Here is a 26,882-nt window from a genome sequence, read left to right as displayed (position 1 = left end):
GCGCTACCGAGTAGGTATGTAAAGATATATGTAAGTAAGGGTCCATGGTAAAAATAGAGGTGGAACGATATGTAAATAAGAGAAATGGGAATATACGCACTAGAGAGCTTGGTGGACAGTGGATGGATGCTTCTGGATGGCTGGCGCTATAGGGCGCTCAAGCGCGGGAAAGCGCGCGCGCGTATACATCGTAAAGCGCGGGAAGTCGTGCGTGCATGCTGCGCATTGCGTGGGAAAGCTGCGCCTCGTAAGGGAATAGCTGTGGATAGCACACAGAGTGATGCTGCAAGTCGTGCTGTGTACTCCCTAGTGGAAAGTGCCATATCACACAATGCGAGGCACGAGTCTCTACACCGAGTCGTTATTCAGTGACTTACTATTGTGATACGAGTAGTCGTTAATCATCACCGGAGTAGGTTGGACATGTAGGTCAGACCTTAATAGCTTTACCTGTAAAGTAGTACTACTGAATCCTGATCTAATCATGGTAGGACCGCAATGAGTTTGAAGTTAAGTTTGTCCGGTTCAGAATGAACTATGCTCACTCACAATTTGATGCTGAACATGCAGCAGACATGACCGAGCTACTAGGACACATCATACCTCAACCGATTCCTTGGGCGATGATACGTCTGGAGGAGATATCACTGCATACTAGTAGCATGGTAGGACCGTATTGACTGCAATTCAATGTACCGATCACTGACTTTAATTCCTCACATAAGCAAGCGCTCTCACAAGCCGACTCAGATCCGTAAGTGAATGATTGTTCAAACACTGGCGCTCACAGAATATTTACAGGTAAGTATCATACGAACTAACTACTGGTATGCACCGACACTCACTAGGTTGAAGCACTGTTACCTTCCGGTCCAGGCCCTGCTTCGATGATCAAGTGCTTCCGAGTCTGCTTCGGTGGCGCTTCCTACAGCATCTATGTCCCTTAGGCCTCAGGTCCGCCTTGTGGCTTAACCGTATTTGTTGCTATGGGTCGGGCTGATCTTTTTCAGAACATTACATGTGAAGGTACGGACTATACATTTTTTCACCCAGTGATCACTGGTGGTCATCACGAGTTTTATATATTTCACGACGAACACTATGTACAGAGAGATTGTAGATATCAAGGTTGAAAATATCATTGTACTACATAGCATCATTTTGCGAGTCTCCCGGAGATGGTAATGTAGATGTCGCATCTGAGAAATGAGGATTCTCTGAATTAAATTAGATTCAAAACATCAAAAAAGAGTGACTGGTAGTGAAGGCGGTGATTCGGTCTAGCGATTCGGTCCAGCGATTCGGTCCATCGATTCGGTCCATCGAAATGGGCTCTATGATATTCAAAGGACGAAGACGAAGACGAAGGAAAATATCCCTCCCTAACTCACTACGTACTGAAATTATCACCCCATCCCTCAGGTCTGACCGCTGTATGTGCCAGGATGCTGTCCCTCTGCTCCTACTGATCTCAGTAATAGATGCCTCGGAAATGGACAAGCAAGGAGCAAGAGGAATTTCTCACCTCCATGTTGGGAGAATTTCGCATGCGCGCCACAGAGAAGAAATACGAGGAGTTCTGGAAAAAAGTCAACAAATTGTTTTTTGAGAAATGGCCAGAGCGAAGGGCCTGCTTTGGTGACTTGCCTGCTGACCACGTCCTTACGCCAGATCAAGTGAAAGATTTGGCAAGCGCTGTGGAAAGTCGTGAAGAGGTAAGCACTACCATCTGTGAGCATGCGAAACACACGTACCAACTCATTTTGATTAGCAACTAGCTACATGGTACCGTTGGCGGAAAAACCCTGCTCACCTGGGCCGCACGAGTGGTGTTAAAGGAGCTTTGAAGTTCGACGCTGTGTTAGCTGGTGGTGTGGAACTTAAGGGGACCCGCGCACCGCAAAAAATGGACATTTACTCCTACAAATACTATGGAGAAAAAGTCAAGGACACTGCAGATGCCGAAATCAGAGCACAGAATGTTACTGACCGTGGGCCAAAGCTAAATAAGCGCCGCGAGGTCACGCGCCGTTTGTACTCTGAAGAATGCGAGGACGTCAAGAATAAGGTTGAAAGGAGATACCAAAAGGCAAAGGCAAAGTATGCAAAAGCACGTCTACGCCAGAAGTCGGGGAAGATGCCAAGAAATGACGACGCAACCAAGATTAAGTACGTACTTCTGTCGTTGATCACATGGTTGTATCTCAAGCGCATTTAAAAACTGCAGGGCTATCCGTGAGCTTGGTCCTATGCTTGATCGGATCCTGAAGTACCTTGCACATGCCACGGGTGGGTGGAAGTTCACGATCCTTATGGGAGGGAAGGATCCTAGCACTGGAGAGGTGTCTGTGTTCAAGTGAGTGATGCGTGTTCAAGTTGATGAGGAAGTGCGCTTACCTAATATTATGAAGCTATCATATTGGCGAACTTGAGAGTGGGGCACAGTTTGATCAGACTTACGCCAATTTTGATGCGGTGCAGGGTGCATTCCTAGCCTTCGTCAAAGACGCTCTCGGTACGTCAATATAAGTGTCAGTTCGAAAGCATGCACTCACCTTTTCACTAGCATTTGAGTCGACACTGCCCCAAGACTCAGATGCTGAGGAAGCAGAAGATTCATCATCAGACTCGCATGACGGTTCAGATGAGGAGTGGGCGACAACGAGTGGCAGTGAGCATGGTGGTTGTCATGTGGAAGAAGAGGACTTGGATGATCTCCTACCAAACAGCGCCCATCGAATCAACACTGCGGGCATGTACTGGATGACTCCTCAGTCTGAGTCATCCATCGAAGACGATTTTGGCGCCGCCATAGCATCAACTGATGCATCACTTCCATGTGCGCGGGTCTTAGGTGATGCATCATCTGGTTCTCAGCTCCCGAGTGATTCCCACTTGGCTTCGTTCAACAACCCTCCAAACCTACCCGTGTTTGACCACGAAGTGTTTACTGCTCTCATCAATGACCTGAATTTTAACATCAGCATTTTGGACGCTCTCCCCGAAGCCCCCCCCTTCAATTCAATCCATATCCTGAAGTCTTTATCCCTCCAGCTCCTCGCACTGATGATGCATCATCTACACAATATCCTGAAGTTTTTATCCCTCCGGCTCCTCGCGCTGATGATACATCATCCATCCAACATCCCCAAGTCTTCATCCCTCCAGCTCCTCGCGCTGATGATGCGGCTCCTCACGCCCATGATGCATCATCTACTCAATATCCCGAAGTCTTTATCCCTCCAGCTCCGGCTCCTCACGCCCATGATGCATCATCTACTCAATATCCCGAAGTCTTTATCCCTCCAGCTCCTCTGGCTCCTCCCGCTGATGATGCATCATCTGCCCAATATTTGCAAGTCGTTATCCCTCCAGCCCCTCCCGCTGATGATGCATCATCTGCCCAATATTCTCAAGTCGTTATCCCTCCGGCTCCTCGTGCCGATGTTGAAAATATGGGAACACCCAATGAATCTGATGGTGCTGGCGCAGCACCAACTTCAGCAGTCCAAGCTGGAGCTCAGCGTCGTCGTGGAAGGTGCACACCACAATGTTCACAACTGACCGTGCCCACTTCCTCGGCAGATGAGATCCAACCACTCCCAGATGGGCATCGCCGAGTGCGCAAACCCTTCAATGCAAGAGAACGTGACAACGATATTGGCGGGCCAACAAAGTAAGTCGGTCCTTTATGTGCTTCAAGTTGCATCGCACTGATATGACTACATCCTAGGCATGCTCGGCATACATAATCAGTAAATAGTGTCTTATCTACATATCTTGTTGCGAGATCCATGTCAGTAATAGTGATTAAATTGAATGTTTCTTGTTGTACGAACGAAATGTAAATGTCCGCTATCATATTGTTCCGCATGCCCGGTGCAAGCAGACGTACAGGAAGACACTCAGTTCGAAGTTCATACATTCAAGGCACAGCGGTGTTTCAGTTCTGCGGGATAAATTCATCCTTGCATACATATTTTACAAAGGGAGCTGGACTTAGTGGTAAAATTTTGAAAAATGATGTCATGCACGTATTTGACTTGAGCGCAAGCCTTCAGTGAAGACTGTGGAAAGGTAAGAGGCCTCCCAAAAACGAGTTAGATAGCCGGATGGCCAGATGGATGCCTGGATCTAGTGTAAGTAAGCAAGGTACAGCATAGGTAAGCAAGGTACAGACAAGGGAAGCAAGGTACAGACAAGGGAAGCAAGGTACCAGGGTATAATGCCAGCGAACGGATGCTGGGTGCAGCCCAATTTGGTGCGGGAGGATGATGCATCACTGATGCATCACTATGCATCACATTCCCAATAGGGATGAGGTTGATGCACCACTGCTCGCTATCATAGTTGATGCATCATCAAAATATGCTAGTTAGCCTGTTTTGATGCATCATTATGACAGTATAGCCTGTACGGCTAGGTATCTCAACAAGGAGAACACAGTTGGTATGGTCATCAACCAATCAATACATGTCAAGATATCACATTTACCTCGGTTTAGAATCTATCTGAGCCTGGCTCTGTTCAATGATGCTCAATATTGTATTGTAATCGTCACAGTGTATATCAGAAAACTCCTGCTTAAGAAGATTTGTTAGGCCTGGGTGCTATCTACTGGTCTGATCAAAACACATACCACAGCCTTGTGCTCAGTATTTGTGATAAATTTGAGGACCGAGTTGCATCCACCTCAATGCTGGCTTTAAGTAAATGTGTTAGCTTATAGTGTCAAATTAAATACCTGTAGTAACTGGTCTGTTACTTTTAGCAGGCTCGCACAAAAGACCCCCTAAGTGATCCATTTGAATGCTGCAATGATTTGTTGGAGGAAGGTTCAGATTTGGAAGAAGCTGTAGGCAGATTGTGTCTGTTCTCCTGATCACCTTCTTCGAGTGCACCTTTGGTCTTGTATCGGGCTGAGAATGTGTTCTTGGTGACTGAATCTTCCCCCCTCCTGTGAGAGAAAAATGATTCCGACTCAGAGGCTTGTAATGATGTGGCTTTCGTGACAAGGGAGTACTTCTTGGAGTCCTGGTAAGAGTTACTGCGTCTGGTGTTTCTGGTGAGTTTCAAAGGAGAGATATCAGCGAGGACTATGGTGTTGTTAGGGGCTATCAGTTTCACCTATTAGATAAGCTGATTCGTCTTGACCTCCGGATTTTTCCGAATGTGATGCCATCGGACAAATCGGCACGGAAACGCGTGATGCATGAAGGTCGTCATCTGATTCGACGATCGATTTATGGCGTCGATTTTTGGTAGCCTACGCGCAGCCTTACCCCGCATTCGGTCTACACATGTGTCCCGGATCCTATTCACTGCTCGTAATCAGCTTCTACAATCATCTCAAATTCTACCAACAAGATATTGTTCAACAACTTCCGTGATCACTATGACCACTGACCTCGCGAGCACACCAACCGACTCGGGTGATTTCCGTCTTCCCCTGGATGTCAAGCCAACGCATTATGATGTGACTATAAAGACTGACCTGGAGAACTCAATATTCGAAGGCGTGGTAAAGATTGAGTACGTCCGTGCACACTGTCCTTCAAAACATCATTGACTAATTTCATCAGCCTTGATGTCAAGAACGAAACATCTACCATCGTCTTCAACTCAGCCGATCTGAAGTTGAACGATGCGGCATTATATTCCGATCAACTCAAGATAAAGCAGGTCGATCCTTCTCCGTCTTTCGATGACAAGGCGGAACGTTGTATACTTTCCTTTTCGACCCCTGTGCCCGCCGGATCAAAGGCAACACTGTCCATTGGCTTCTCCGGAGAACTGACCGGGGCCATGATGGGGTATTACAAGAGCTCGTTCGAGCAAGACGGAACAAAGAAGTACTATACACTGACCCAGTTCGAAGTGTGTATTCGATCCCACTAACTGCGCCTGCACTTACGGATTGTCGCTAGCCCACCGCCGCCAGACGTGCCTTCCCGTGTTGGGATGAACCGCTTCTCAAGGCCACCTTTGCGGTCACTATGATATCACATCCTGACACGGTCAATCTCAGCAACATGCCTATTACATCGGAGGAAATTTACCAACCGCAAACGACCAAAGTAGAAGATCCTTCATTGGAGGCGCTCTTTTCGGCGTTGACCACTCAAGATAGCCCCGAAGTGCAGTGGAAGATTTCCAAGTTCCAGACTACACCACCAGTATGTCGACGTCGTCTAACCGGGTTTTTAAACTAAAAATCAGTCTACAGATGTCTACTTATCTGGTTGCATATGCAAATGGACGTTTTGCACACCTGGAAAGCTCTTATAAGAGTCCTCTGAGTGGGAAGACCCGTCCCTTGCGCATTTACTGTAGGGATCCGTCTTCACAGAATTCTGGGTGCAGGCTGATGTGATTTGGATAGCTACTCCTGATGTGATTCATCAGGCTCAGTATGCCCTCGACATCAAAGCAAAAGTTCTCCCGATCTATGAGGAGATTTTTGACATCGAATACCCTCTCCCTAAGCTGGATACTCTAGTGGTAAGTGTCCTATGTAGAATCTCCTTCAGTCCGTTGATGATCGGTGGCCTGAAGGCCCATGATTTTGACGCAGGTGCTATGGAGAACTGGGTATGAACTATTGATTCCTACGTGCTTCAGTACTCACTTCTAGCAAGGGACTCATCACTGGACGTACTAGCGCCTTCCTGCTTGACCCTAAGACCGCAGACGTGGCTGCAAAACAACGTGTCACCGTCTTTCAGTCGCACGAAATCGCCCACATGTGGTAAGTTCATCTCCATTGTTCGAAGGATATGTCGCGGAAACTTTTACTTAGGTTTGGTGATATCACAACCATGGAATGGTGGGACTATCTGTACTTAAACGAAGGTTAGTCTCTTGCCATGATTTTGATATTGGTATTGAAATGTATTTAAGGTTTTGCAACCCTGGTAAGCTTAGCGGACATAAGCGTGTAAATCATCTGCTGAGATTACCCGCTTCAAGATGGGTGAAGTTATCATTGTTGGTATGTCTCGTGTCCATGCACTCACCGAACCCATTGACACCAATCTTTAGATCGGTAAGCCGATGCGCTCTTCTCTCAACATAACCATAACACCTTTTCCCAGTGTGTACCCGGAATGGAAGGTCGACAGCTCATTCATATCCGAGCATTTGAATGATGCGCTGGATCTTGATGCCAAATTATCTTCTCATCCGATCGAAGTGCATTGTCCTGATGCCAACCAGATCAACCAGGTATGGCTAGATTGGCATACCACATGGAGTGCGGCCATCTCATACAAGTGACCATCAGATTTTCGACTCCCTTTCCTATGCCAAAGCAGGTTCTGGTAAGGCATTTAATTTGTCTTGTCACCACCCCATCTCACGAGCGACGTTTTCAAGTTTTGCGCATGCTATCCAACTTTGTCGGCGAGGAGCGCTTCTTGAAGGGTGTTTCGATCTACCTCAAGAAGCATCTATATGGAAACACTGTCACCAAAGACCTGTGGCAGGGCATCTCAGAGTCCACTGGGGTAGATGTGCCGAGGATCATGGATAACTGGATTTCAAAGGCAAGCATGACAATTTGATCCACACTCCACTCTAACACGTGTTGTCTCAGATCGGCTTCCCTGTCATCACTGTCACTGAGGGTGAAAATGGTATCCATGTCCGCCAGGATCGTTTCTTGGAGTCTGGACCTGCAGAAGAAAAGGACAATGAGACGATATGGAACGTGCCTTTGGCCCTGCTGACAGCTACTAATGATAAAGTCAACATTGATAAGTCCGTCGTTCTTGACACTAGGGAGAAGACACTCGCCATTGATACCTCGAAGCCTTTCAAGCTCAACGCGGGGACTTATGGTGTTTGTAAGTCTGTTTTCTGGTTGATAGCGTTTGTATTCATGGATGATTATAGACCGCGTGTTGTACTCTGATGAGAGGTTCGCAGCGATTGCTAAGGAGGCTGCCAAGGGCGATACTGTGTTCTCGCTGAATGACCGCATTGGCCTTGTGCATGATATCATGACATTGTCCAAGGCTGGGTTTTGTAAAGTTAGCAGTGCGTTGACCATCGTCGACATTTTACATGACGAAAAGGAGTGTGAGTGTCCCACATTTCAATTGGGCACGAGTTTGATGAACTTGTTGAATATAACATCTTCCAGTCCTTGTATGGGACAGTATTGCTCGGAATATCACCACTTTGGTGTCAACTTGGTGGGAGCACGAGGTTATCGTCAACGATCTAAATGTTTTCCGCCGGGTGGGTTGATCATTTCAAATATCTGTTTTGAGTGCTGACTCAGTTTGTACTTATAGGAATTGTTTGCGCCCATCGTCAAACGCCTTGGCTATGAATACTCTCCTTCCGAGTCTGTGGATATCTCGCAACTGCGCACCCGCGCTATCGGACAGGCGGCTGTCGCTGGGGATCCTGCGTACGTATCTGTTGAATATTGATCTAGGTGAAATTTAACGAAGTCGCAGTGTCGTGGAAGAGCTCAAGATCCGGTTTGCGCAGTATATGAGAATGCAGGATGATTCGGCGATACCTGGCGATCTGTTCAGGACGACTATTCTCACTGTGCGTCAGACGTTGAGCGACGTTGCGTCTATGCTGAGTATTATCTGCAGGCTGTGAAACATGGAGGTCGCGAAGAGTATGAGTTTGCTAAGGCATTGTACGAGAACCCAACTACGCCTCCGTCGAGAAGTATCTCTGCCATGTAAGTCAGACCTGCTTTGTAAAATTTGTTTATTTTTAATACGTTTGTCAGAATGGCGATGTGCGTCAGCCAAGACGAGGCTTGTATCAAGGACACGTACACGTACATCATGTCAAAAGCGCGGACTCAAGATATTATATATTTCATCAACGGCTTCCAGACGAACTTCCGCACCAGGCGCAGCTGTGCGCAGTTCTTCCAAGACAATTACGTGGAGGTGAGCTGTCAGTTGAGACGCCGAGGAGTCCCACGCCGAACATGATCATTTGACAGTTGGCTAAGCGGTTCGAGGGGAACTTTTCGTTCAAGTATATTGTTTCGGTATGTTTCGATTTGCTGTTTGTGTTGTGACAGGCAAGGCTTAGCGTGCATCAGGCAAATTTTGAGAATTTGACCAAGGAGGAAGACTACCAGAGGACCGTAGACTTTTTCAAGGTAATGGTGAATTCAAACATCAAGGAACGAGCTAATGGCATGCGGTGATTAGGACAAGGATATATCCCGGTATAACCTTACCTTGTCGCAGACTCTAGAGTCGTTGCGTGCCTCAAGGGCGTGGATCGAGGTGAGAGAACTTGAGGAAATGTGAGAAAGCTGACTGATGTATGTGATATAGCGGTCCACGACTGATATTGCGGAATGGCTTGGCAAATGGAAAGGGGATCGTTGAACAGTTCACCGCCGAGAAGTTCACTGCCTATGCGTGAGACTGCAGCGAGCAAGGAGGATAGTTAGTTACGTAACTCAATGCCATGACTTTGTGTTCGTAAAAAGTTGTGTACTGCAAAGACGCCGAGCTCGCCACCATCAACGTTGACGAACGGCTTTTTGCTATAGCCTACCCGGTCATAATTAGCCATGCCAGCGTTTGATCCAGTACGAGATGCTGTCATGAATTCACCAGTCACTCAGCCACAATCACTTCCAAATCACAGTGATTATGGTCCACTCGAAATACCGTCCCCATCATCCTCACGTCCTTCATCATCGCACGCGACGTCTAGCCCTTCTTTGACACGTAGGGCAACAGATCTGGCCTCATTATTAAACTCTGAACCGCACGAACCAAGAACTCCAAGCTCTGCACGACCTTCAAGTCTCTCCCATCTATTACTGTCTGATGACTTTGAATCAGAAAAGCTGAACTCTGCACCGTCATTGGGACGGAGATTGCCCACGGCCATCGACATCCCCCGTGAACAAGATCCCTCGTTCTCACGGCAGCACCCTTCACGTTCTTCACTCTCACTCAACTCATCTTCCCCCTTTCTTTCTGATGTACCTTCATCGTCCTCTCGTACTCTTCCAACATCCCCCTTGACTCGCTCCCCAATGGCACCAACACCATTCGAAATAACGTCCTCCACGACGGCGACACCAACAACGATGCGCCAGACGCTGCCCTACAACCCACGACAGCGCTTGACTCCCGCAGGCTCCGTCCTCGCTCCCATGACACAGGATGAAATACAGCTCTACAAAAATTACCGCGGTATCGGTACCCAACGTCTCATAAACAAACGCAAGAGAGTACAAAGTAGAGAACCCGACGACTATCAAGAACGTCCAGCCAAGAGACACGCTGGCGACGTCGAAATGGTCGTTGATCACTGTAAGCGTCTTCCCGCCGCTTAACCTACCATTAACGCCGTCTTCCCAGACAATTTGCGTCCAGAAGTAGGCGTAAAACAGCGCAAAGAGTCTCCTATCATCGGCCTCAAGAATTTCAACAACTGGGTGAAATCGGTCCTGATTACGCAATTCGGGCATCCAGCCCTCGCCTCTAGTTCATCCAAAAAACGCGGAAAAGTCCTCGATATGGGCTGCGGCAAAGGTGGTGACCTCATCAAATGGGGGAAGGCTCGAATTCGAGAGATGTTGGCTGTTGGTGAGATCTTCCGCTTTAGTTCGCGCAGCCCGATCTGATCCATCTTCGATAGACATCGCACACGTGTCTGTTGAGCAGGCTCGACACCGGTGGGCCACTATGCGTCCACGGCGTTTTGACGCCTCGTTCGCTGCGTTGGATTGCTATACAGAACCACTTACAAAGGTCTTTACGCCCGAGCAGCTCGCACAGCCATTCGACGTTGTATCCATGCAGTTCTGCATGCATTATGCGTTTGAAACGGCCCAAAAAGCTCGATGCATGCTCGAGAACGTCAGCGAATGGTTAAGACCAGGAGGGATATTTCTCGGGACGGTTCCAAACGCCGACCAGCTCCTGTATGTCCATTTAAACCCAGATTCCTTCTCACGTCCGTGTTGCTGACTTTATCGCGTCGATAGCGCGCGACTGGACCAACTACCAGCTGACTCTGAAGATCTTTCATTTGGAAATTCGGTGTACAAGATCCGGTTTGAAGAACGCACCTCTCGCCCGCTATTTGGCCACCGATACTACTTTTATCTCCGTGACGCTGTTGATAACGTACCAGAGTACATTGTTGAATGGGATAATTTTGTTCAGTGAGTCTTTGTGTCATTTTGACATTCCCCCAAGTGGTACTGACATGAGTTTGTGTAGGATGGCCGCGCAGTACGGACTTCACCCCGTATTCAAGAAGGAGTTCCATGAAGTGTTTGAAGAAAACAGGGAGCATGAGGATTTCAAGCAGCTGATGGTCCGCATGAATGTATGCGACGCGACCGGCGCCAGCTCGATGGAGGATGAAGAGTGGGAGGCAGTCAGTAAGTTCCGACTTTTCAGTGTAATCTGTGACGTTGCTAATAGAATACATTTTATCCTTTAGACATTTATATCGCATTTGCCTTTGAGAAGAGGTGATGGTTTGACGATCTATGATTTTGATTTGTCTTTTGTGATATTTTATACATCCCTTTGACTGTCTGCCAGCCCATACCACGACTTATGTAATACGATCACTGATGATATATTGATAATTTCCGCACGATTTGCAATGTACAGACATTACATAAAAGCGGCGCTCTGTACATAAAGGCATATAGACACGGACTAACGAACAGCAAGGAATAAGGTGTCCCACTAAGATTACAAAAAGATAGCGTGACGTCGATTGTATGAATAAAAGCGAAAGTCGTCGTCGTACATAAAATTATTCCTGACCAAATCCAACAGTTTCCCTAGTTAAAGAGTTTAGCGTGACCTGACATGCGAGTTAGGAAAAGGACTCACTCTACAGCAAGCGTGAGTTTCTGCTCCAAGCTAGCATAATCTTTGTATGGTGGAAGATCAATACGATTGAAGCAGGTGTGACTCTTCGGTAGTTGTGAAGGGTCACCAGACTTTTCTATGGTAAAGCGGCGGGGTCCATCCGAGCCTTGAAGGTCCTTGAAGCCATTGACGGGAATCCTAGATGTCCCCGTAGCGAACTGAAGCAAGCGGGACTTGCGCTCAGGTGGCCAGCTGCGAATGCACTTCCAGAACCACTGAATGACCTCATCATTCATCTCATACCCGCGGTAGTCGGTGTGCTTAGTCCAGTCATCTCTGCAATGTCATTCAGCCAAACAGCCTCACGACTTCAATTAAGGAACGTACACGTCAATTTCCGACATACCACCGATCAGGAGCTCCAGTTCGCGTTCATCGAAAACAGTGATGAGGTCCTGTGGAATCAACTCGCTGAAACCCGACATGAACGAATCAAACTGTTCCTTGACACGTTTGGAGATCCGATACTCAACAACAGCGTCCACGTATTCCTTCTTGTTATCCTGAGTCACGTTGACATCTGCCCCCCCTGGACGAAGTTCAATGTTGACCAGTTCACCGAAGCGTTCCTCTGTCGTTGTGAAGGTCTCATCGATCACATCCGTGATGTCATTCTCCCTGAACAAGGGTTGGGAGAAATCATGACAAAAAGTGGCAAAGCACTTACAACATCCAAGTCAATCCACGGTGCAACTCAGCATCGACAGATTCAAGGTCCGCCAATGTCACCTTCTTCTTCAAAATCATCTTGTAGAAGCTGACAATGAAGTATGCATCGAGGAAACGACGGTGGAATATTCCAAGACCGAGACAGCGACCGATGAACTTGAAGTAGTTCAAGTGCTCCGGGTTGACGCCTGAAGCGGGATTGATTTGAAGCGTATAGTTGTCGTGGGCTGAGTATTCGAATAGACAGTAAAATGGGTTGAACATTTCGTGCGACAGAAGGAAGAAGAACTCTCTGCAAAGGAACTCAGCAAACGTATGAACTCTGATAGCTCAGTCCAACTTACCGCGATAAACCACCGTAATCGAGACCGTCCTCTCCATCAAACTTAATCATGAGTCGTTTCTTCAAATCATTGGGAGTCTGCCTCATAATCTCTGCATAACTATCCTCGAAGATATGGTTCCGCCGCACTTTGATCTGGCAGTTACCCGGCTGTGCACGCATAGCAGGTTGGCTTCGGAAGTAAATAAGCTTCCTCCTAAAGTCACGCTTGTACTGTGGAACGTTGGCATCAAGCGTGGATGGCATGCGGGGATCGTCCCATGTGGTCGTCTTCGTGTTGTGATCTACGAAATAAACACGCGCGGTAGATGTGAGGCGCATCTCCCAACCAGAGGGTAATGGACCAAGCTGGGATATGGTCTGAGACTGTGAGGACGTGTTCTGTCCATTAGGGCCCATGACACGGATGACAGTCTGGCGCCGGGGATCGACCCAGGTGGTAGTACGCGTGTTATGATCCACATAATAGGGTCGTCCTTCTGGAGTGTAGCGCTCCTCCCAACCGGCTGGGAGACTCCCAGTCCCAGCTGTGGTAGCACCTCCACCCGAACCCACGACTGCCGGTGGAACGTTGGGCGATGGGGATGGTGCTGACACTGACGAGTTGCGGTACGTGTTGGCACCCGCAGCACCCGTGCTGGCAGCATCGACCATGTCGTCGGCGAGTATGCGGCGGGAGTGCTGATCTCTCGCAGCATTTGTTTCACTATCCTGGTTATTGTGGTTCACAGTTTGGTTGGACGATGGTCGGTTCCAAGTTGTTGTCCTGGTATTGTGATCAACATAATATGTCCGACCAAGTGGATCGATGCGACGCTCCCATCCGGGAGGTAATGGTCCATATTGATCAACATTGGGGTTGAAATTCCTCTGCTGTGCATTAGTAACCGCTTGTCCCGGAGACGTGGTCGAGGAAGGTGCTACAGATGGGGGGGCAGCGTGCCCGCCACCTGAGCTGATAGGACGACCCGATGGAGACTGTGAAGACGACTGTTCTGCCTCAGTGCTAGTCACCGAAGGTGGTATGTGGGGCGTCGGCATCTGCATCAACGGTGCTGCGGCGGGCTCAGTAGCAGTGGCGTGTGAACTGGGTGGGCGAGACAAAGTATTACCTGTTGCTGGGGCGGCGTTGGGTGATAAAGAGAGACTTGATTCATTCATTCCCATGTCGGCCAATGCAGAGGTAACGCCTTGTACTTGGGAGGGTCCAGGGTTGCTCATGGGCTGGTTTACATTTGTTGACAGGTATATGATGAGCTTGCCATGGACCACGAGGTTATCATTGGACTTTTTTAGATCCAACGTCAGCATCTCTATCAAATTGGATAAGATTCGAATCAAAGTGCGTGTAAGGGTGATTTGACGATGGGCGCTTACCATGACCACCTAGTTCAAGATCGAGCACATCGCTAACTTTCACGTTGACCACGCCCAAAAATCCTTGGTCACGCCTCTTGAATTTCCTCTGGTCAAATATCTGTACAGCTACCACTGATGAGTCTTTGACGGTGCTGCGTACATGGGACATCAGTCATGCACTGGTAACTACACTCGACCGACACCAAACTTACATGTCAAAGCTCTCATTCCAGTAAGGATTCAGTGTCTTCTTTATAACGCTGGTTGTGTGAGTCTGCTCTGCATCAACGGTGATGACTGCAAAGGGGTCCGGTAGGCGGAATACATCACGCTTAGAGAGCCCATCTGCGGCGACAACTGCCCAAGATATACAAAATGAGCGTCCTTCGAGAACGATATAACTTTAGAATCATACCTGTAACCCTTATTTTCTTCTTGCTACAATGAGAATGAGAATGAATAGTTGATCGTGAGGTTTCGAATATCTGACTCACAGGGCATGCGCAGGCGTCGACATCGGGCTAGATGGCGGGCCCAATAAGGGATCAAAGCCTGAGGCGGTTTTATTCTTCTGTGGTCTGCGGTAAGCTCGCTGTGTCGGACGTTGACGACGTCAGAAAGATATGGGTAGGACAACGATTTTCAGATACCGACCGCACTGCTCACACGGCAAGCCCCCTCGGCAGTAAACGTGACCTCTGCACACCTGCTAGCTAGTCACCATGCCGCATCGATATTCATGGAGAATTAATGATCCCGTAGGCTCAAATACTGCAGAATATAATAAAATATGATATAAAAAGGTCAGTTAAAGAATAAAGCCGCGATGCCGCTCTTCATTTGAGTTGTCTTGACCCTCTACATGAAGGGGGGTCCCAGACTCCGCTGACTAATTCTCGGGTACTTTATGTCGTGGGCTAACTTCTCCCAGTATCATAGTTCCCCGTAGTCACATATGGGGAACGTGGAATCCTTCTTGATTCCAATTTGTACAGGAACGACTGCGGCCCAATCTCTGAGCTACATTTTCTTTCAACATTTCCAGATTCATATCGTTCAGTCTATTACTGGCCAGGGTACCAGTTTATGCAGTGCCCACCAAATCTTTCTATATCATCCAGGGTCTCGGTACGATGATCGACTCGAGCAAGCAAAATTTTATTATATGCGTTACGGTGTATGGCTTATCTTTTGCACATAGTCATGTTCACTACTTCCAGCAGAAATTCTCAATTAACAGTAGTCTGCTGACTCTGCTGAAGTTCAAACCACGTACAGGAGTTACCGACTGTTTGGGTCGTACATAATCCCTCCGTTCAGACTTCGAGCACGAGGTATGTCAACTTTAAGGCAGTCTATTGAGTCCTTGTCTTTGATAGGGTTGTCTTGGCTTCGCGTTCGCTGCGAGATAGCACCCTATTTTCAGGTCAGCTGAGCCTGGAACCACATCAGATGCTTACCTGCAAATAACTCCCGCTGGCACTTGACTTCAGAAAGAAATCCTTTGCCTGTGAAAATGTACCGCGACGAATGGTAGGCCCGGGAAAACCTCGACTTGGATTCACTATCTCAGCTCTTTCTGGCCATGCTCCGTTGATACCCGACACGCGGGCGACTCTGGGCTTATGTTCTGCAGTGACAACATGCGAGTATGTCGTGATATCGTGCATCGGATCTTCTCGCGTAGCAGAACTAGGGGTGTCCCCCGAAGGCGCAGCGTCGGCGAACGGGTTCTCGGGCATGCGCATGAATGTGTCAGCTAAAGAGCCCTTGACCCTCCGTGATGGCAGGGATGAATATTCATCCTATGAAAATGTATCAGATGGCCGCACTCGTAGTATGTCCGGAAATACGTATTCGCTACCTACAGTTTTGGAGAGTGCCCCACCGCTAACAGACAACTCCGGAGATGTATTTGGCTCTGAGCAGTGAAATGGAATGACAACTCCTGACTTGTGGATAGGAACAACTTACTGCTTCGGCGTCTTTCAGCCTATTCAGGTCAAAATGTTATCTGAAATCCATGGCATGATCAAGTCGAGTACTTACTTTATGTTCATCATATTCGTGCACGGGTTGGTCGCTTAAGTCTTGCTTTGTAACTCCACTTAAGCGAGACTAGTCAATCGGTACTACACGTCAGAATCATGGACGCCGGTGTATCGAGGACGGCGCACCGCAGCCTCAGGAACGAGCGCTGATTTGTTCTTCTGAAAAGGGGAGCTACGTAAAGCCATGGTGGATGATGGAGGTGGTGGATAAGGGGAATCACAGACTAGCCCCCATGGCATACCATACGCAGGTCGCCGTCGCTCATTCCAAACATGACCGTGTAGTCCAAATTGCAATTCAGACTCGCTCACCGATGATCATGTCCGCTCAGTTGATCATATTCAATAGGCACTACGCACATCGCAAGGACACTGCCTCTTAGTTCTAAACTTCAGCGGTCGAACGCATCATATGCTTAGCGAACAACATACTCTCACCCCATAGATTATAAAAGCACAATCTAAGATTAATTGAGGGAAAATAATTTCGGATCAACCCATCGGAAGGAACAAACTGCCAGAATTGTACAATGCGTCCCAGTCTTTGAGGATACAATCTGCGTGAGTGTTCTGCAATGCCAACCAGGACGCGTGAAGAAAATTCGGGTGGTGGAAGATTTGTTCGGGCTATCTGAGCACGCTGTCGGCACAAAATTAAAGCGGCCTGTGAACGTATAGGGCGCCCATGGAGTGAATGAATTTACAATTGAAGGCAATGTGATCCCTTCATTCGAGAATTTCATAGCATAAGAGGACTCCTTGGCAGGTTCAGGTAAGGTGCGTGATCCAAAGTACGTTGACGAAGCGAGGAAGTGGATGCGAAGAACCAGTTTTGGTGTGCTCCCGTTACAGCGTGGGCTGTTCACGGACGCCGTATAGCACCACAAGGAGCTTCATCCCCGGCTCCTCCCAGGTCCCTCTGGATCCCACGCAATGACCTATTGCCCGATAGGCAGTGAGAGTAGTGACCCGCTCCAATCATCACGGCAGTGGCAGCCATTGCAATCGAACATGATATTCGAAGTGGAAGCTCCATCTCCAAAAGATCGCGTGATAGACTTCGTTATGCACATGCACGAACTTCGGAAAAAGAAGTGTCAGCCTAGGACGTTGTCTTCATATTACTTACAATTACTAGTGTTTGTTGAACGAAACAAACATAAGGTGGCACGCGCTGATGCCACCGCCTAAAAAGACCCTTCATTAGGTCACTTCAGCCAATCTAGTTCCGCGTCAATAAACGAAAAATTCTGCACCCTACGAGGTCTTTGTAGTTAGTCCTCTTCACTCCTCTCCTAATCCAACGAGTAAACAAGTGAGCAAAAAGATGGAGTCATTACAAACGGTAGATGATTGTAAGGATATAATGCCCCTCTGGTACTGATACTCAGCACAGGCGCACCAACATGCGGCGAATGCAGAGGATTACCGCAACCAAGGGCTGCTCATCCCAGCTTCAGAGGAACACATGAAAGCTGCAGAAGCGTTTCACGCTTGCGAAGACAAGTCACAGGACGCAAACGTGCGTATGCGAGTTCATGCGTCATATCTAGTAACCTTAGTTATCTGCATTGTGCAATGCCTCTCAGACAAAAACGACGCTCCGCATGCTATACAACGAACACGTAAAAGCTGGAAAGGAACTGCAGAGGAGAATCGCAAAACTTCGTGAAGAGAACCAGGACCCCACCCTGCCGCAGAAGACCACGCCGAGGCATACGCAGGTTCATACACATAAGAACGGAGGCGGTTCAAGTGCTTCTCCTCACGCTCCCGCTCCTGCATCCTCCGCCCCACTGCATGCTAGTGCTAGCAGTTCGAGTCGGTTATTAGACTCCCATAATAACGTTGACGAATCATTCATGGTGCTTGGGCAACAGGTATGATTATATATATTCCATCCAATGACTTTCTACAACTTCGCACCATAGTCTGATCCGGGTGATGCCTTCAATAACTTTTGGAGAATCATGGAGGGGATGCTCGACAATTTGTCTCAGCCAGTTGCCTTCGCCACAGCCCCTTTGGGTACCGAACCAACCCCGGCGGGAAAGAAGAACTCACGGCGGGACGGAAACTCAAGTAGTGACACCGATATCGAACAGCCCCACACTTCCACGTTTTTTACACGGCTGGGATTAGATGGTAAATTTAAGTCAAGTAAGTGATCCCCGAAACCGCATTACCAATAACTGTTTTTTGACTTGCTCATTCAGAAGTGGACACCTTGCTCGAGGAGACGGATGAGGAAGTATTTGCAGACGAAGGTATGTTGGCACATTGTCAATGGACTTGACTTTACGAAACAAGTTCTCCAAGGTAACGATCTATCAGAATCCTTTTGCATGATTCCCTCGGATTCGGAACGGTCCCGGTCGGATTTGAAGAAAGAAAATGTATCACTGAAGCAAGAGCTTGAAGCGATGTCAAAACGTTTGGCGGCTGCTGAGCGGATCATGCAGCTGCGCAAGGAACAAGACCAGCAATTACGCGAAAGCATTGTGATGGCACGACACCAGGTGATCTTACACTCCTTTGCCGATCCTCCATCAGACTAGCTCACTGCCAATACTCTCTATCAGGCACAGCGAGCAATGGGTACCTCGACGGTAATAACAAGGCAATCCGGGCAACAACCGGTAGTAGACCTTAGTGCTCTGAATATCAATTTGCCAGCTGTTCCAGCACCGGTGACGGCTTTGAACGTCGGTCGTGATCGGGAAGCACAGCTACTTAGCCGCATAAGGGAGTTGGAAGAAGATGTTCGAGTTGTTCGCATGGAGAATGAGAAACAGGTGCATTGCAAACATGTGTGACGCCTTTTGTCCGCCACTGACTTCCGTCGCAGAAAATGACGATCGCACGCTTTCGTGAGCGATGGGAAAAGCTTAAGGAGTCGTCACGGCGCAAAAAAGATGCTAAGGCTGTTGAAGCAACGAAGACGGGTATGGGTGAACCTATCGTGGAGGAGCCTGAGGCCGAGCAAATGTTGGATGAGGCTTCAGCACGCCCGCCGACGTAGTTGGCGTTCACACGTGTCTCGCGTATGTGATCGCTAATGCTATCGTTGGTCTGATATACCATATAATCTCCGTTTCCTATTGGTAATGATATGTCTCATGAGTCTCACTGATAGTGCAACTAAGCGAGAACCCTACGATATGACGTATTGTCGTGGTGGAAGCACAATACACCCTCAATGATACGCCCAAACACATGGTTTCGCTCCCACTGGAGTCATGTTGTCAAAAATGGAAAGAAGTCTCTGTTCTCATCAGATGGCTAATTCCCTAGAAACTTTGAAAGTGAGATTGATGTTTGCCGGCTACATCCTATGATGTGGAAGGCGGCCCCCATTTCACGGTATGGAGCGGACACAAGGATACTGTGTATATCTTTCCACGAGGTGCTCCATTAGGAATGTGATAAGTTGGCGATAAGCTGACGATAAAAGGATGCAATTATAAACCGCCGATATATACTGGTATGAGATGTTTCCGAAAACAAAGTTTATAACACTCAGAAGATCAAACCCCAGATATAATTGATGTTAAGATCTAGCAATCGGGTCCGAGAAAGTCATATTGAACTGTAGAGTCCGTTATGTACTAGGAAGCCTAGACTGCGAAAAGGTTGTAATCGACAACTCTCAGAGAATCTACTGCCTTGAAGAAATCCGATACGATGAGCTGTTCCTGTTCCACCGTAACGGCTCCATTTCTTCCACGGCCTTGTCCCGTTCCAATCGGAATGTTGAACGAGACAACGACATCGTGGTTCTTTCCTTTGACTCGGAAAAGAGAAAATAGGGTGCGAAGGTGGTGGATTGACCCGGCCTTCTGTAGAACCTGACCTCCGTCGAGCAAAATTGGAGAAAGTTCATTGGTGATGGGTCTTTGAATAATGATGGAATTATGTTCCATTGAATCATTGTCCTCTGCTATTGCATCGAGGTGGAATCTGTGATATCCTGCATCAGAGCTTCTTGAAGCATATGCCATTACAATAACAGGAGAACACTCACTTTGCTGCCGCTTCCGGATCTTCGATATCGACTTTTTGGAGGATGTCGATAATAATGCTTGCACCAGAGTCACGGTACACGAATATTTCCTGGGAGTTTGGGATCTCCTGCGTGTCTCTGAGATAAATTTGGTCAGTCAGTGGGATAGAGCATTTAGCAAGAGTGAGCCATACGCGACATTGATCAGATTTATAGGTAGATTGGCCCTCATCCCATTGTCACCAAAAAGATTCACTGGAACATGGCGGTTGGACATGCTCTTGAATCGAGAATGTAGTAGATATCGATATAGATAAGATCTAAAGTAACAACAATATTTAAAAAGGGGTTTAGTGGCACGGTCACGTGCATGTGACAAACACTTGTTGACCGCGACGCACGACGCGTCTAGCGCATCGACTTGCTACAATTGCTCGTCGGCGACATGTCGGAACTCCGTCGCTCCACCATGCAACCTGCAACTGATATGTATGGCAACACTCGGTCAGGCCTACCAATGCCATCAACAGCAAAGAAAGCATCATCGTCCGCTATGCGCATGTCGCTTGCTGGCCCAGCAGCCCGCACACCCTATTTGCCCCCAGGAGCAGGTTCCGGCTCAAATACAGCACATTCCGGTTATCGGTCGCAGAATGTGAATCCACTGCTACAAAGTACAAGTAAACCAAATTATGGGCGTACCCCTTTAACCAAGTAAGTGTCTTCTCTGATCTCGCCAACGTTCCTTTCGAATGATATCCTACTCTCAGCTCTTCTAGGAGAGGTTCGGTATGGACAGGTGGTCCATCTCTTGCCCCTCCTTCCGGCAGTCAAACATTCAAGGACCCACGACCAATCCGCGAGCGCTCGTATCAATCGAGAATGAAACAAGACATATACTCTTGGCTGCAAGCGACAGAATTTGACATATCTGTTCAAACGCTATCAAACATCACCGGAAAAGATTACCGAGCCATGTTCCAACATCTTGTGACTATCGTAGATCCTGGATACCCGTTTGATCCTCGCCTTCGCTTTGAGGACGAACTTCAACCCGCTCTGAAAGCTCTGCGATACCCGTTCTCTACCCAAATTGACAACAAATGGCTGGCTGCTCCTGGAAGTATGCATTCGTGGCCTGCTCTGCTGGCAGTTTTGCATTGGCTGGTTGAGATGGGAAAGGTTATCTACACTTGAATCATAAACAACCTTGCATTAATAAATTACTCCAGGCTCGGCTGAACTACTTGGAGAGCGAGGATGATCCCACATTACAAATTGCCGATAGAATTCCCGAAGAGTTCAGCGACCCTATCCATCATCAGGCGCTTGCATTCAATTACTTTTCAGAAGCCTATGTCGCTTTTTTTCATGGCGCAGACGTATTCCACGAACAGGACAAAGAACTGGAAGCTAGTTACGGTACGGCTTCTATATTTTTAAAAGCAGCCTTTTCTGACGATAGAATTGAAGCGAAGAAGAACGAGAGGGTGGTCGGCGACTTAGAGAATAAGAAAGCACTACTAGCACAAGGAACAAAGGAGTTGGATGAACTTCGGTCATCAAAGGTAGGCCGCGTGTATGATCCTTTCGGCGAATGTCGTCTGCTAAGTATTGACCCGTTAGGCACCTCTAGAAAAACTCCAGAAAATTCGGGCTTGTATCTTGGATGATCGAGCCAAATTCGACGACGTTTTGCACCGCTTGGAGTCGCGAAAAAGACAGCTCACTGAATCTGTAGTTCGCGAGAAAGCGGAACTCGCTGCTCGATGTGCGTCATGCAAATTCATAGCGGGTGAATCATCGTGAACTCTCATCTTCAGCTCAGAACTTTGATCAACTCAAAGCCGAGCATGAGAAGCTTACGGAGGTGGTCAAAGTTCAGAACCTGACACCAGAAGAAGTCATTCGCATGAACACTGACCATGAAACGCTCGCACGCAATTTGGAGGACCTCAAATACAAGATTTCTGAAGCGCGCAAGACAGTGATGTCTTTGGAAGTCATAACAACCAACCGTGGAGCTGCGGCAGAAGAGGCACTAGATCTCTATGGTAATCTCCTATCTGCTGTGGGCTTATTTCCCCCACTACCGCCACCGTTCGACGACATCGATCTCAGGTTGGAGCTAAACACGGCCGCTGCGAATCCTCAGCAGCTACTGTTGGGTTCCGATATTCGCAAGGTCATAAAACCTACACTTAATAGTGTAGCCGAGATCAAGAGAACAGAACGAGCAGATATTGAAAGCGAGCGCATCAAAGTGGATAACGAGCTTGATCAACTGACTTTAGAATGCGAGAATGTTGATGAGGAGGTGCGAGAAATTGAGAAGAAGGTGATGAGCCTGAACGAGCAGGCGGATGACCTTCGGGATGTACGTGTATCTTCCCACTACTGTGTTATAGTTCTCATTTATACACCTTGCCGCTATAGGCTGCTCAGCAAGAGTCTATGGTCAGCAATGCCGAGGCTGCCCGATTAGAGAGAGAACTTGCCCATGCGCGCACGGCCGCCTTATCGAGTGGAATGGGAGTAAAATCAAGACTTCAGGCATTACAATTCGAGTAAGTTCCTTTTCCCACTTCAATCCAATCAATTTTTTCATTACCGTCTGCCAGCTATCGAGAGCAAATAGCGAAGGTCTCACGATTAAAAGACGAGACTATCAGAGCTATTGCCAAGAACAGCAATGAGATCGGTCTCTTTAAAGAAGAAGTTTCTGCGCAATTGCGGCGCCTGCGAGATTTTGTTGAGGAGGGGAACTGATCAGTACCCGCGTTAGGTAGTCACAGTATTTGACGTATTTGTTATATTCTAATTATATGTTAGTAGCGCTGTACCTTTCCGCAGGCGAATAATGCGGACCGAGTCCAAGTGCATGCAAGAAGTTATGTTATCCGCACTTCGCTAAACTGCGCGACCTGGTCCGACTGCCCGGGCAATTTTGGAGGTTCGGTGAGCCATCGGTGAGGCACATCACTTTGAGTTCTTCCGGCTATTCGAAGCTTCCTAAAATTAAGGAGTGTTCCGAAGATTAGATTTGGACTTAATTCTCATATTGCGCCAGATTGTGCCACGTTGCGAACGCACTTGAAGTGGTTGATCATGATGGTCTGATCATAATGATGGGTCTGACCATTGTACTGGCAAATGCAAGGTACCGGCTTTGGATCGGAGCCATTAATTATCTGATAACACCCACCCACGGGTAATTGTTGTTGATGCACTCGCAGGATGATATGGAACCTTTTTTTTGTTGCTAATTTACATTGTGATACAGGCTAGCAAGATAGGGCAATTGTCACTTTTTGCTCAGTCTGTTCAGGATTTCCTTTTTGGTCACGCGCGCAATTTGATGAGTCTGGTGTTCGCACGTGCACAGCTTAGAGCTAAACTTGTACTAAGATCATTAAAGATCACCCTAGATCACCACGCAGGTTACGAACTCATGTATGTTTTATTTGGTAGATCTGTGCCTCCCACTGACAAGCGGTTCTCAAGCAGGACAGGAGCGCGCGTTCTCAGCCCCGAGACTCCTGCCAAATTAAGCTTCCATTTCGACTCCCAGGAGTAGCTTGCTACATGAACACACGTTCCGTGATCTTGCATGTAGGCCTATCGGCGCTTCAGAAATGACATATGTGTAAGTCTCAATAATTTTCTGCTGGTAGGGACAACTATTTTGGTTACTATCCCGTGAACTGCTCCTACACTAGAGGAACCTTCCAGACTGCTGTCGGAATCATGCACATAGTTATCGAGTGAATGACACGACGCGCGGCGCCCTCCGACATCCAGTACTGAAAACAATGCTCTTCTAGGAAGATCAAGACAGTTAGTTGACCGGTCGCCATCGCCAGCTTCCATCGGGCTTTGATACTGTGATTGTGTTTCACGCCCTTCACCCGAATCTCCCTGAATGCCGGTAAGCCACTCAGGAGCCGGAGTCTTGGCTGTGAACATCCTGTGTCGTGTTGGTCCTATTTTTCAAATAATGTAGCGACAGACTAATTCCGAGATCTACAGGTTCGATTGTCTTTCTCACAAGTTACCTTCTTGGAAAATATTCGAAAGAATCCGCAGTTTCGAGACGATAAAAGGACTCAAACTGAATGCCTAAAACTTCGCGCTTCTTACTTCTTCTTCACCAAGCGGGTAGTTTCTCATCGCGACTTCGGAGCACACGATGTCTACCAAACCTGCCTTGGCTTACAATGATGCAGAGAAAGGGACACTAGATCTCCACTCTCCTCAGCTTGCCAATCTCGCAAAGGACGAGAAGAAGGCAGCAGACATCGAGGTGTTCGCCGTGCAGTCTCTCAAGAAAGATGCACCGGTTACTCCCTCAAACGTCGCGAAGCCGCCGCCAGCCCCTGCCAAACCAGCAAAGAAGAGTACACCCCTGTGGGTCCTCTGGATAATCTGGTACAACAGTTATAGGTATGGTATTATCCGACAACATATGTGATCGAATACTCACCCTTCTGATTTATCAAGGCGGTTTTTTACTGTGGTGTTCACAGTCAATTTCATTGGACTTGGCTTTGCCATTGCTGGAAAATGGCCATACGCAGCAAAATATCCCGGTGCTTTGGTCGTTGGCAATTTGAACGTCGCAGTTCTTGTGCGTAACGAGATATTTGGGCGATGCTTGTATTTGTTCGTCAACACCTTCTTCGCCAAGGTTCGTACCATGCATTTTTAAAATTTCAATTGATGTTGATGATTTTCTATTATAGTGGACTCCTCTATACTTCCGCCTTGGGTGTACCTCAACTTTACAGGTCAGTTTGAACTCCAGATGGCGATTTCAGGAAGCTGACGTTTCGTTACCACAGCATCTTGGTGGTATCCACAGCGGATGTGCAATCTCCGGCGTAGCTTGGATAGTCCTCATGGTTGTGCATCAATTCAAACAGAAGTATCTGTTCAACGATTCTATTCTTGCTTTCGGTGTGATCACCACAATTGTGTTGTTCATTACAATTTGTGCTGGTCTTCCGTGGGTCCGAAACACACATCACAAGTCAGTATTCTTTTCGGTCATTCATCACAGCGTTTTTACATCACCATCTAGTGTGTTTGAGCGTAATCACCGTTTCTTCGGATGGACTTCCTTGTGCATGACCTGTAGGCTCAACTTTGACTTAGGAAAGCTTACGACCGTACTAATTTTTCGAAGGGGTTTACACTATTGTGACCAATGCCTATGACACTGCGGATGGAAAATTCGACCACATCGGGAGATACGTCGTTCAACAGCAAGCCTTCTGGTATACAATTGGAATGTCCACCTTGTAAGTACTGCTTTACCTACATTTTCGATTACGTTGCTCACAGCGGTTTTAGCATTGTTCTACCTTGGATTTGCACGAGACACGCCAAGGTCGACATCGAACTACCCTCTCCCAAAGTCGCTGTTCTCCGCTTCGAGCGTGGTATGCAACAGGGTCTGCTTGCTCGTATTAGTCGCTCAGCTGTCAAGGAATATCACGCTTTCGGTATCATCTCGTGAGTATTCAGTGTCGTCGTTATGCGATACTCCTAACTCTTTGCAGCGAGGGTACTCATGCAAAGTATCACTACCTGATTTGCGGTGTGCAAGGCGATTTCACCAAGAGCCTGGTCAACGACCCGCCGAGAAGGATCTGGACTCGTGAGCTGAAGGTAAAATGACCTCAGCAGTTTGTGTCCGATCAGATTGCCAATTTCTTTTCCAGGTCGCTGGTGTCTCTAACACGTCTACCCTTTACAAGCGTGGAATCCGTATCTGCACTGGTACTGGTCTTGGTGCTGCCCTTTCTACTTGCATTCAGTCTCCTTACTGGTATCTGATTTGGATCGGTGCGACAATTTGAACCTCTGGTATATGCATATCACTGACGTTTCCGCAGGCTCTGATCAAGAAAAGACTTTCGGCCCAACCATTAGTGGTCTCATTCACAGACACGTTGGTCCAGAGCGTCTCCTTCTTTGGGACTCCAAGCTCCGCGGTGGTCGTCCACCCACCATGAAGATATTGAAGGAGGTATACGAATACTGGCAGGCAGAGGTTGTCTTCATCACCTCCAACTACGTGGGTAACTTTGAGATCCAGCATGGCTGCAAGGAAGCTGGGATTCCTGCATTCGGAACTCTTTGGGACTTTGTGAGTGACCCTCCAGAATTTGGTCGCTGATGGAGCTGAAGAGAATGCGCTTTGTCAGTAAATTTTCCAACTCGCATTGGGCGTGGGATGTGTCGGACGCCAGACCACCCACACCCTATTTCTCATCCTTGTGTATCCAACACACTGCTCATTCTGCGCCTCCGGGAAATCTCACAAACACGTATTTTCGGGAACCAAGTTAGCCGGCGTATCAAGGTTCTTTTTTCTCTCTAGCTGTGACCGCGAGTGGTACTTGCTGGCGCAGACGGCTTGGTCAAACAGAAATAGCACTATTAGTTCGCTCGCAGGTGAATGAACGCTTTTAATATTTATTTAGAAATAGATGTGTTTCAAACTTTACATCACTACTCTCGTTGTGCTAGAAATCAATAATTGGCGACAAATA

General features: G+C 47.7%; 9 protein-coding genes across 9 annotated transcripts; 6 read left to right on the top strand and 3 right to left on the bottom strand.

Annotated features, from left to right (window-relative positions):
- Positions 1 to 1,481: 1,481 nt before the first annotated feature.
- Positions 1,482 to 3,752, top strand: HD556DRAFT_1304834 (uncharacterized protein; the record flags this gene model as incomplete). Its single annotated transcript, XM_041299707.1, has 7 exons — positions 1,482 to 1,715; positions 1,772 to 2,169; positions 2,228 to 2,356; positions 2,412 to 2,515; positions 2,567 to 3,538; positions 3,586 to 3,676; positions 3,734 to 3,752. 7 exons carry the CDS (start codon positions 1,482 to 1,484, stop codon positions 3,750 to 3,752), a joined length of 1,947 nt encoding a protein of 648 aa, XP_041164585.1.
- Positions 3,753 to 5,221: 1,469 nt separating this feature from the next.
- HD556DRAFT_1340221 (uncharacterized protein) lies at positions 5,222 to 9,341 on the top strand. Its single transcript, XM_041302065.1, has 20 exons — positions 5,222 to 5,532; positions 5,583 to 5,877; positions 5,928 to 6,176; positions 6,227 to 6,329; positions 6,383 to 6,501; positions 6,556 to 6,591; positions 6,639 to 6,748; positions 6,800 to 6,852; positions 6,901 to 6,914; positions 6,970 to 6,991; positions 7,094 to 7,224; positions 7,283 to 7,319; positions 7,375 to 7,544; positions 7,595 to 7,844; positions 7,894 to 8,079; positions 8,144 to 8,241; positions 8,298 to 8,416; positions 8,466 to 8,562; positions 8,613 to 8,704; positions 8,756 to 9,341. Exons 1-20 carry the CDS (start codon positions 5,246 to 5,248, stop codon positions 8,964 to 8,966), a joined length of 2,679 nt encoding a protein of 892 aa, XP_041164584.1. The 5' UTR covers positions 5,222 to 5,245; the 3' UTR covers positions 8,967 to 9,341.
- A 749-nt stretch (positions 9,342 to 10,090) lies between these two features.
- On the top strand, positions 10,091 to 11,492 carry HD556DRAFT_1230181 (guanine-N(7)-methyltransferase; the record flags this gene model as incomplete). The annotated part of the gene is made up of 6 exons (XM_041297327.1): positions 10,091 to 10,316; positions 10,365 to 10,592; positions 10,645 to 10,930; positions 10,994 to 11,173; positions 11,232 to 11,395; positions 11,458 to 11,492. The coding sequence occupies 6 exons, from the start codon at positions 10,091 to 10,093 to the stop codon at positions 11,490 to 11,492; spliced, it is 1,119 nt and encodes a 372-aa protein (XP_041164583.1).
- A 289-nt stretch (positions 11,493 to 11,781) lies between these two features.
- On the bottom strand, positions 11,782 to 14,788 carry HD556DRAFT_1430206 (uncharacterized protein; the record flags this gene model as incomplete). Its single annotated transcript, XM_041304885.1, has 9 exons — positions 11,782 to 11,809; positions 11,862 to 12,176; positions 12,228 to 12,518; positions 12,568 to 12,861; positions 12,914 to 13,017; positions 13,042 to 14,225; positions 14,290 to 14,423; positions 14,484 to 14,672; positions 14,766 to 14,788. The coding sequence occupies 9 exons, from the start codon at positions 14,786 to 14,788 to the stop codon at positions 11,782 to 11,784; spliced, it is 2,562 nt and encodes an 853-aa protein (XP_041164582.1).
- A 724-nt stretch (positions 14,789 to 15,512) lies between these two features.
- HD556DRAFT_963580 (uncharacterized protein) lies at positions 15,513 to 16,648 on the bottom strand. Its single transcript, XM_041312142.1, has 6 exons — positions 16,449 to 16,648; positions 16,321 to 16,389; positions 16,246 to 16,264; positions 16,140 to 16,192; positions 15,732 to 16,076; positions 15,513 to 15,687 (listed from the first exon to the last, which is right to left on the bottom strand). Exons 1-6 carry the CDS (start codon positions 16,560 to 16,562, stop codon positions 15,553 to 15,555), a joined length of 735 nt encoding a protein of 244 aa, XP_041164581.1. The 5' UTR covers positions 16,563 to 16,648; the 3' UTR covers positions 15,513 to 15,552.
- A 1,001-nt stretch (positions 16,649 to 17,649) lies between these two features.
- On the top strand, positions 17,650 to 19,344 carry HD556DRAFT_1438836 (uncharacterized protein; the record flags this gene model as incomplete). The annotated part of the gene is made up of 8 exons (XM_041305885.1): positions 17,650 to 17,667; positions 17,719 to 17,844; positions 17,912 to 18,202; positions 18,254 to 18,482; positions 18,539 to 18,589; positions 18,642 to 18,841; positions 18,905 to 19,117; positions 19,171 to 19,344. The coding sequence occupies 8 exons, from the start codon at positions 17,650 to 17,652 to the stop codon at positions 19,342 to 19,344; spliced, it is 1,302 nt and encodes a 433-aa protein (XP_041164580.1).
- A 595-nt stretch (positions 19,345 to 19,939) lies between these two features.
- On the bottom strand, positions 19,940 to 20,602 carry HD556DRAFT_1438835 (uncharacterized protein; the record flags this gene model as incomplete). The annotated part of the gene is made up of 3 exons (XM_041305884.1): positions 19,940 to 20,282; positions 20,347 to 20,463; positions 20,520 to 20,602. The coding sequence occupies 3 exons, from the start codon at positions 20,600 to 20,602 to the stop codon at positions 19,940 to 19,942; spliced, it is 543 nt and encodes a 180-aa protein (XP_041164579.1).
- A 77-nt stretch (positions 20,603 to 20,679) lies between these two features.
- On the top strand, positions 20,680 to 23,110 carry HD556DRAFT_1340130 (HEC/Ndc80p family-domain-containing protein). The gene is made up of 7 exons (XM_041302063.1): positions 20,680 to 21,039; positions 21,096 to 21,507; positions 21,558 to 21,747; positions 21,799 to 21,893; positions 21,952 to 22,096; positions 22,149 to 22,702; positions 22,762 to 23,110. Exons 1-7 carry the CDS (start codon positions 20,771 to 20,773, stop codon positions 22,894 to 22,896), a joined length of 1,800 nt encoding a protein of 599 aa, XP_041164578.1. The 5' UTR covers positions 20,680 to 20,770; the 3' UTR covers positions 22,897 to 23,110.
- A 1,161-nt stretch (positions 23,111 to 24,271) lies between these two features.
- On the top strand, positions 24,272 to 26,864 carry HD556DRAFT_962789 (uncharacterized protein). Its single transcript, XM_041312140.1, has 11 exons — positions 24,272 to 24,301; positions 24,355 to 24,768; positions 24,826 to 25,012; positions 25,068 to 25,112; positions 25,167 to 25,458; positions 25,511 to 25,625; positions 25,678 to 25,839; positions 25,887 to 25,995; positions 26,049 to 26,172; positions 26,223 to 26,476; positions 26,535 to 26,864. The coding sequence occupies exons 2-11, from the start codon at positions 24,515 to 24,517 to the stop codon at positions 26,535 to 26,537; spliced, it is 1,545 nt and encodes a 514-aa protein (XP_041164577.1). The 5' UTR covers positions 24,272 to 24,301; positions 24,355 to 24,514; the 3' UTR covers positions 26,538 to 26,864.
- The last annotated feature ends 18 nt before the right edge of the window (positions 26,865 to 26,882 follow it).

The sequence above is a fragment of the Suillus plorans genome (genome assembly GCF_016647745.1).
Source record: "Suillus plorans strain S12 chromosome Unknown HD556scaffold_8, whole genome shotgun sequence".
Classification (NCBI taxonomy): domain Eukaryota; kingdom Fungi; phylum Basidiomycota; class Agaricomycetes; order Boletales; family Suillaceae; genus Suillus; species Suillus plorans.
The sequence above is the reverse complement of the archived record's forward strand: the minus strand, read 5'-3'. Positions and strand labels throughout refer to the sequence as shown.

Coding starts and splice junctions, on each gene's coding strand:
- HD556DRAFT_1340221 (XM_041302065.1), top strand. CDS start 5,246: ATGGCGTCGATTTTTGGTAGCCTACGCGCAGCCTTACCCCGCATTCGG. Junction 6,592..6,638: donor CAGGTGCTATGGAGAACTGG/GTATGAACTATT, acceptor ACTTCTAGCAAG/GGACTCATCACTGGACGTAC. Junction 8,563..8,612: donor TCAGGACGACTATTCTCACT/GTGCGTCAGACG, acceptor TATTATCTGCAG/GCTGTGAAACATGGAGGTCG.
- HD556DRAFT_963580 (XM_041312142.1), bottom strand. CDS start 16,562: ATGCCATGGGGGCTAGTCTGTGATTCCCCTTATCCACCACCTCCATCA. Junction 16,390..16,448: donor CGCTCGTTCCTGAGGCTGCG/GTGCGCCGTCCT, acceptor CCGATTGACTAG/TCTCGCTTAAGTGGAGTTAC. Junction 15,688..15,731: donor CCAGCGGGAGTTATTTGCAG/GTAAGCATCTGA, acceptor ACCTGAAAATAG/GGTGCTATCTCGCAGCGAAC.
- HD556DRAFT_1340130 (XM_041302063.1), top strand. CDS start 20,771: ATGTCGGAACTCCGTCGCTCCACCATGCAACCTGCAACTGATATGTAT. Junction 22,097..22,148: donor AGCGGAACTCGCTGCTCGAT/GTGCGTCATGCA, acceptor TCTCATCTTCAG/CTCAGAACTTTGATCAACTC. Junction 22,703..22,761: donor AGGCGGATGACCTTCGGGAT/GTACGTGTATCT, acceptor TTGCCGCTATAG/GCTGCTCAGCAAGAGTCTAT.
- HD556DRAFT_962789 (XM_041312140.1), top strand. CDS start 24,515: ATGTCTACCAAACCTGCCTTGGCTTACAATGATGCAGAGAAAGGGACA. Junction 25,013..25,067: donor TCAACACCTTCTTCGCCAAG/GTTCGTACCATG, acceptor TTTCTATTATAG/TGGACTCCTCTATACTTCCG. Junction 25,996..26,048: donor TCTGGACTCGTGAGCTGAAG/GTAAAATGACCT, acceptor TTTCTTTTCCAG/GTCGCTGGTGTCTCTAACAC.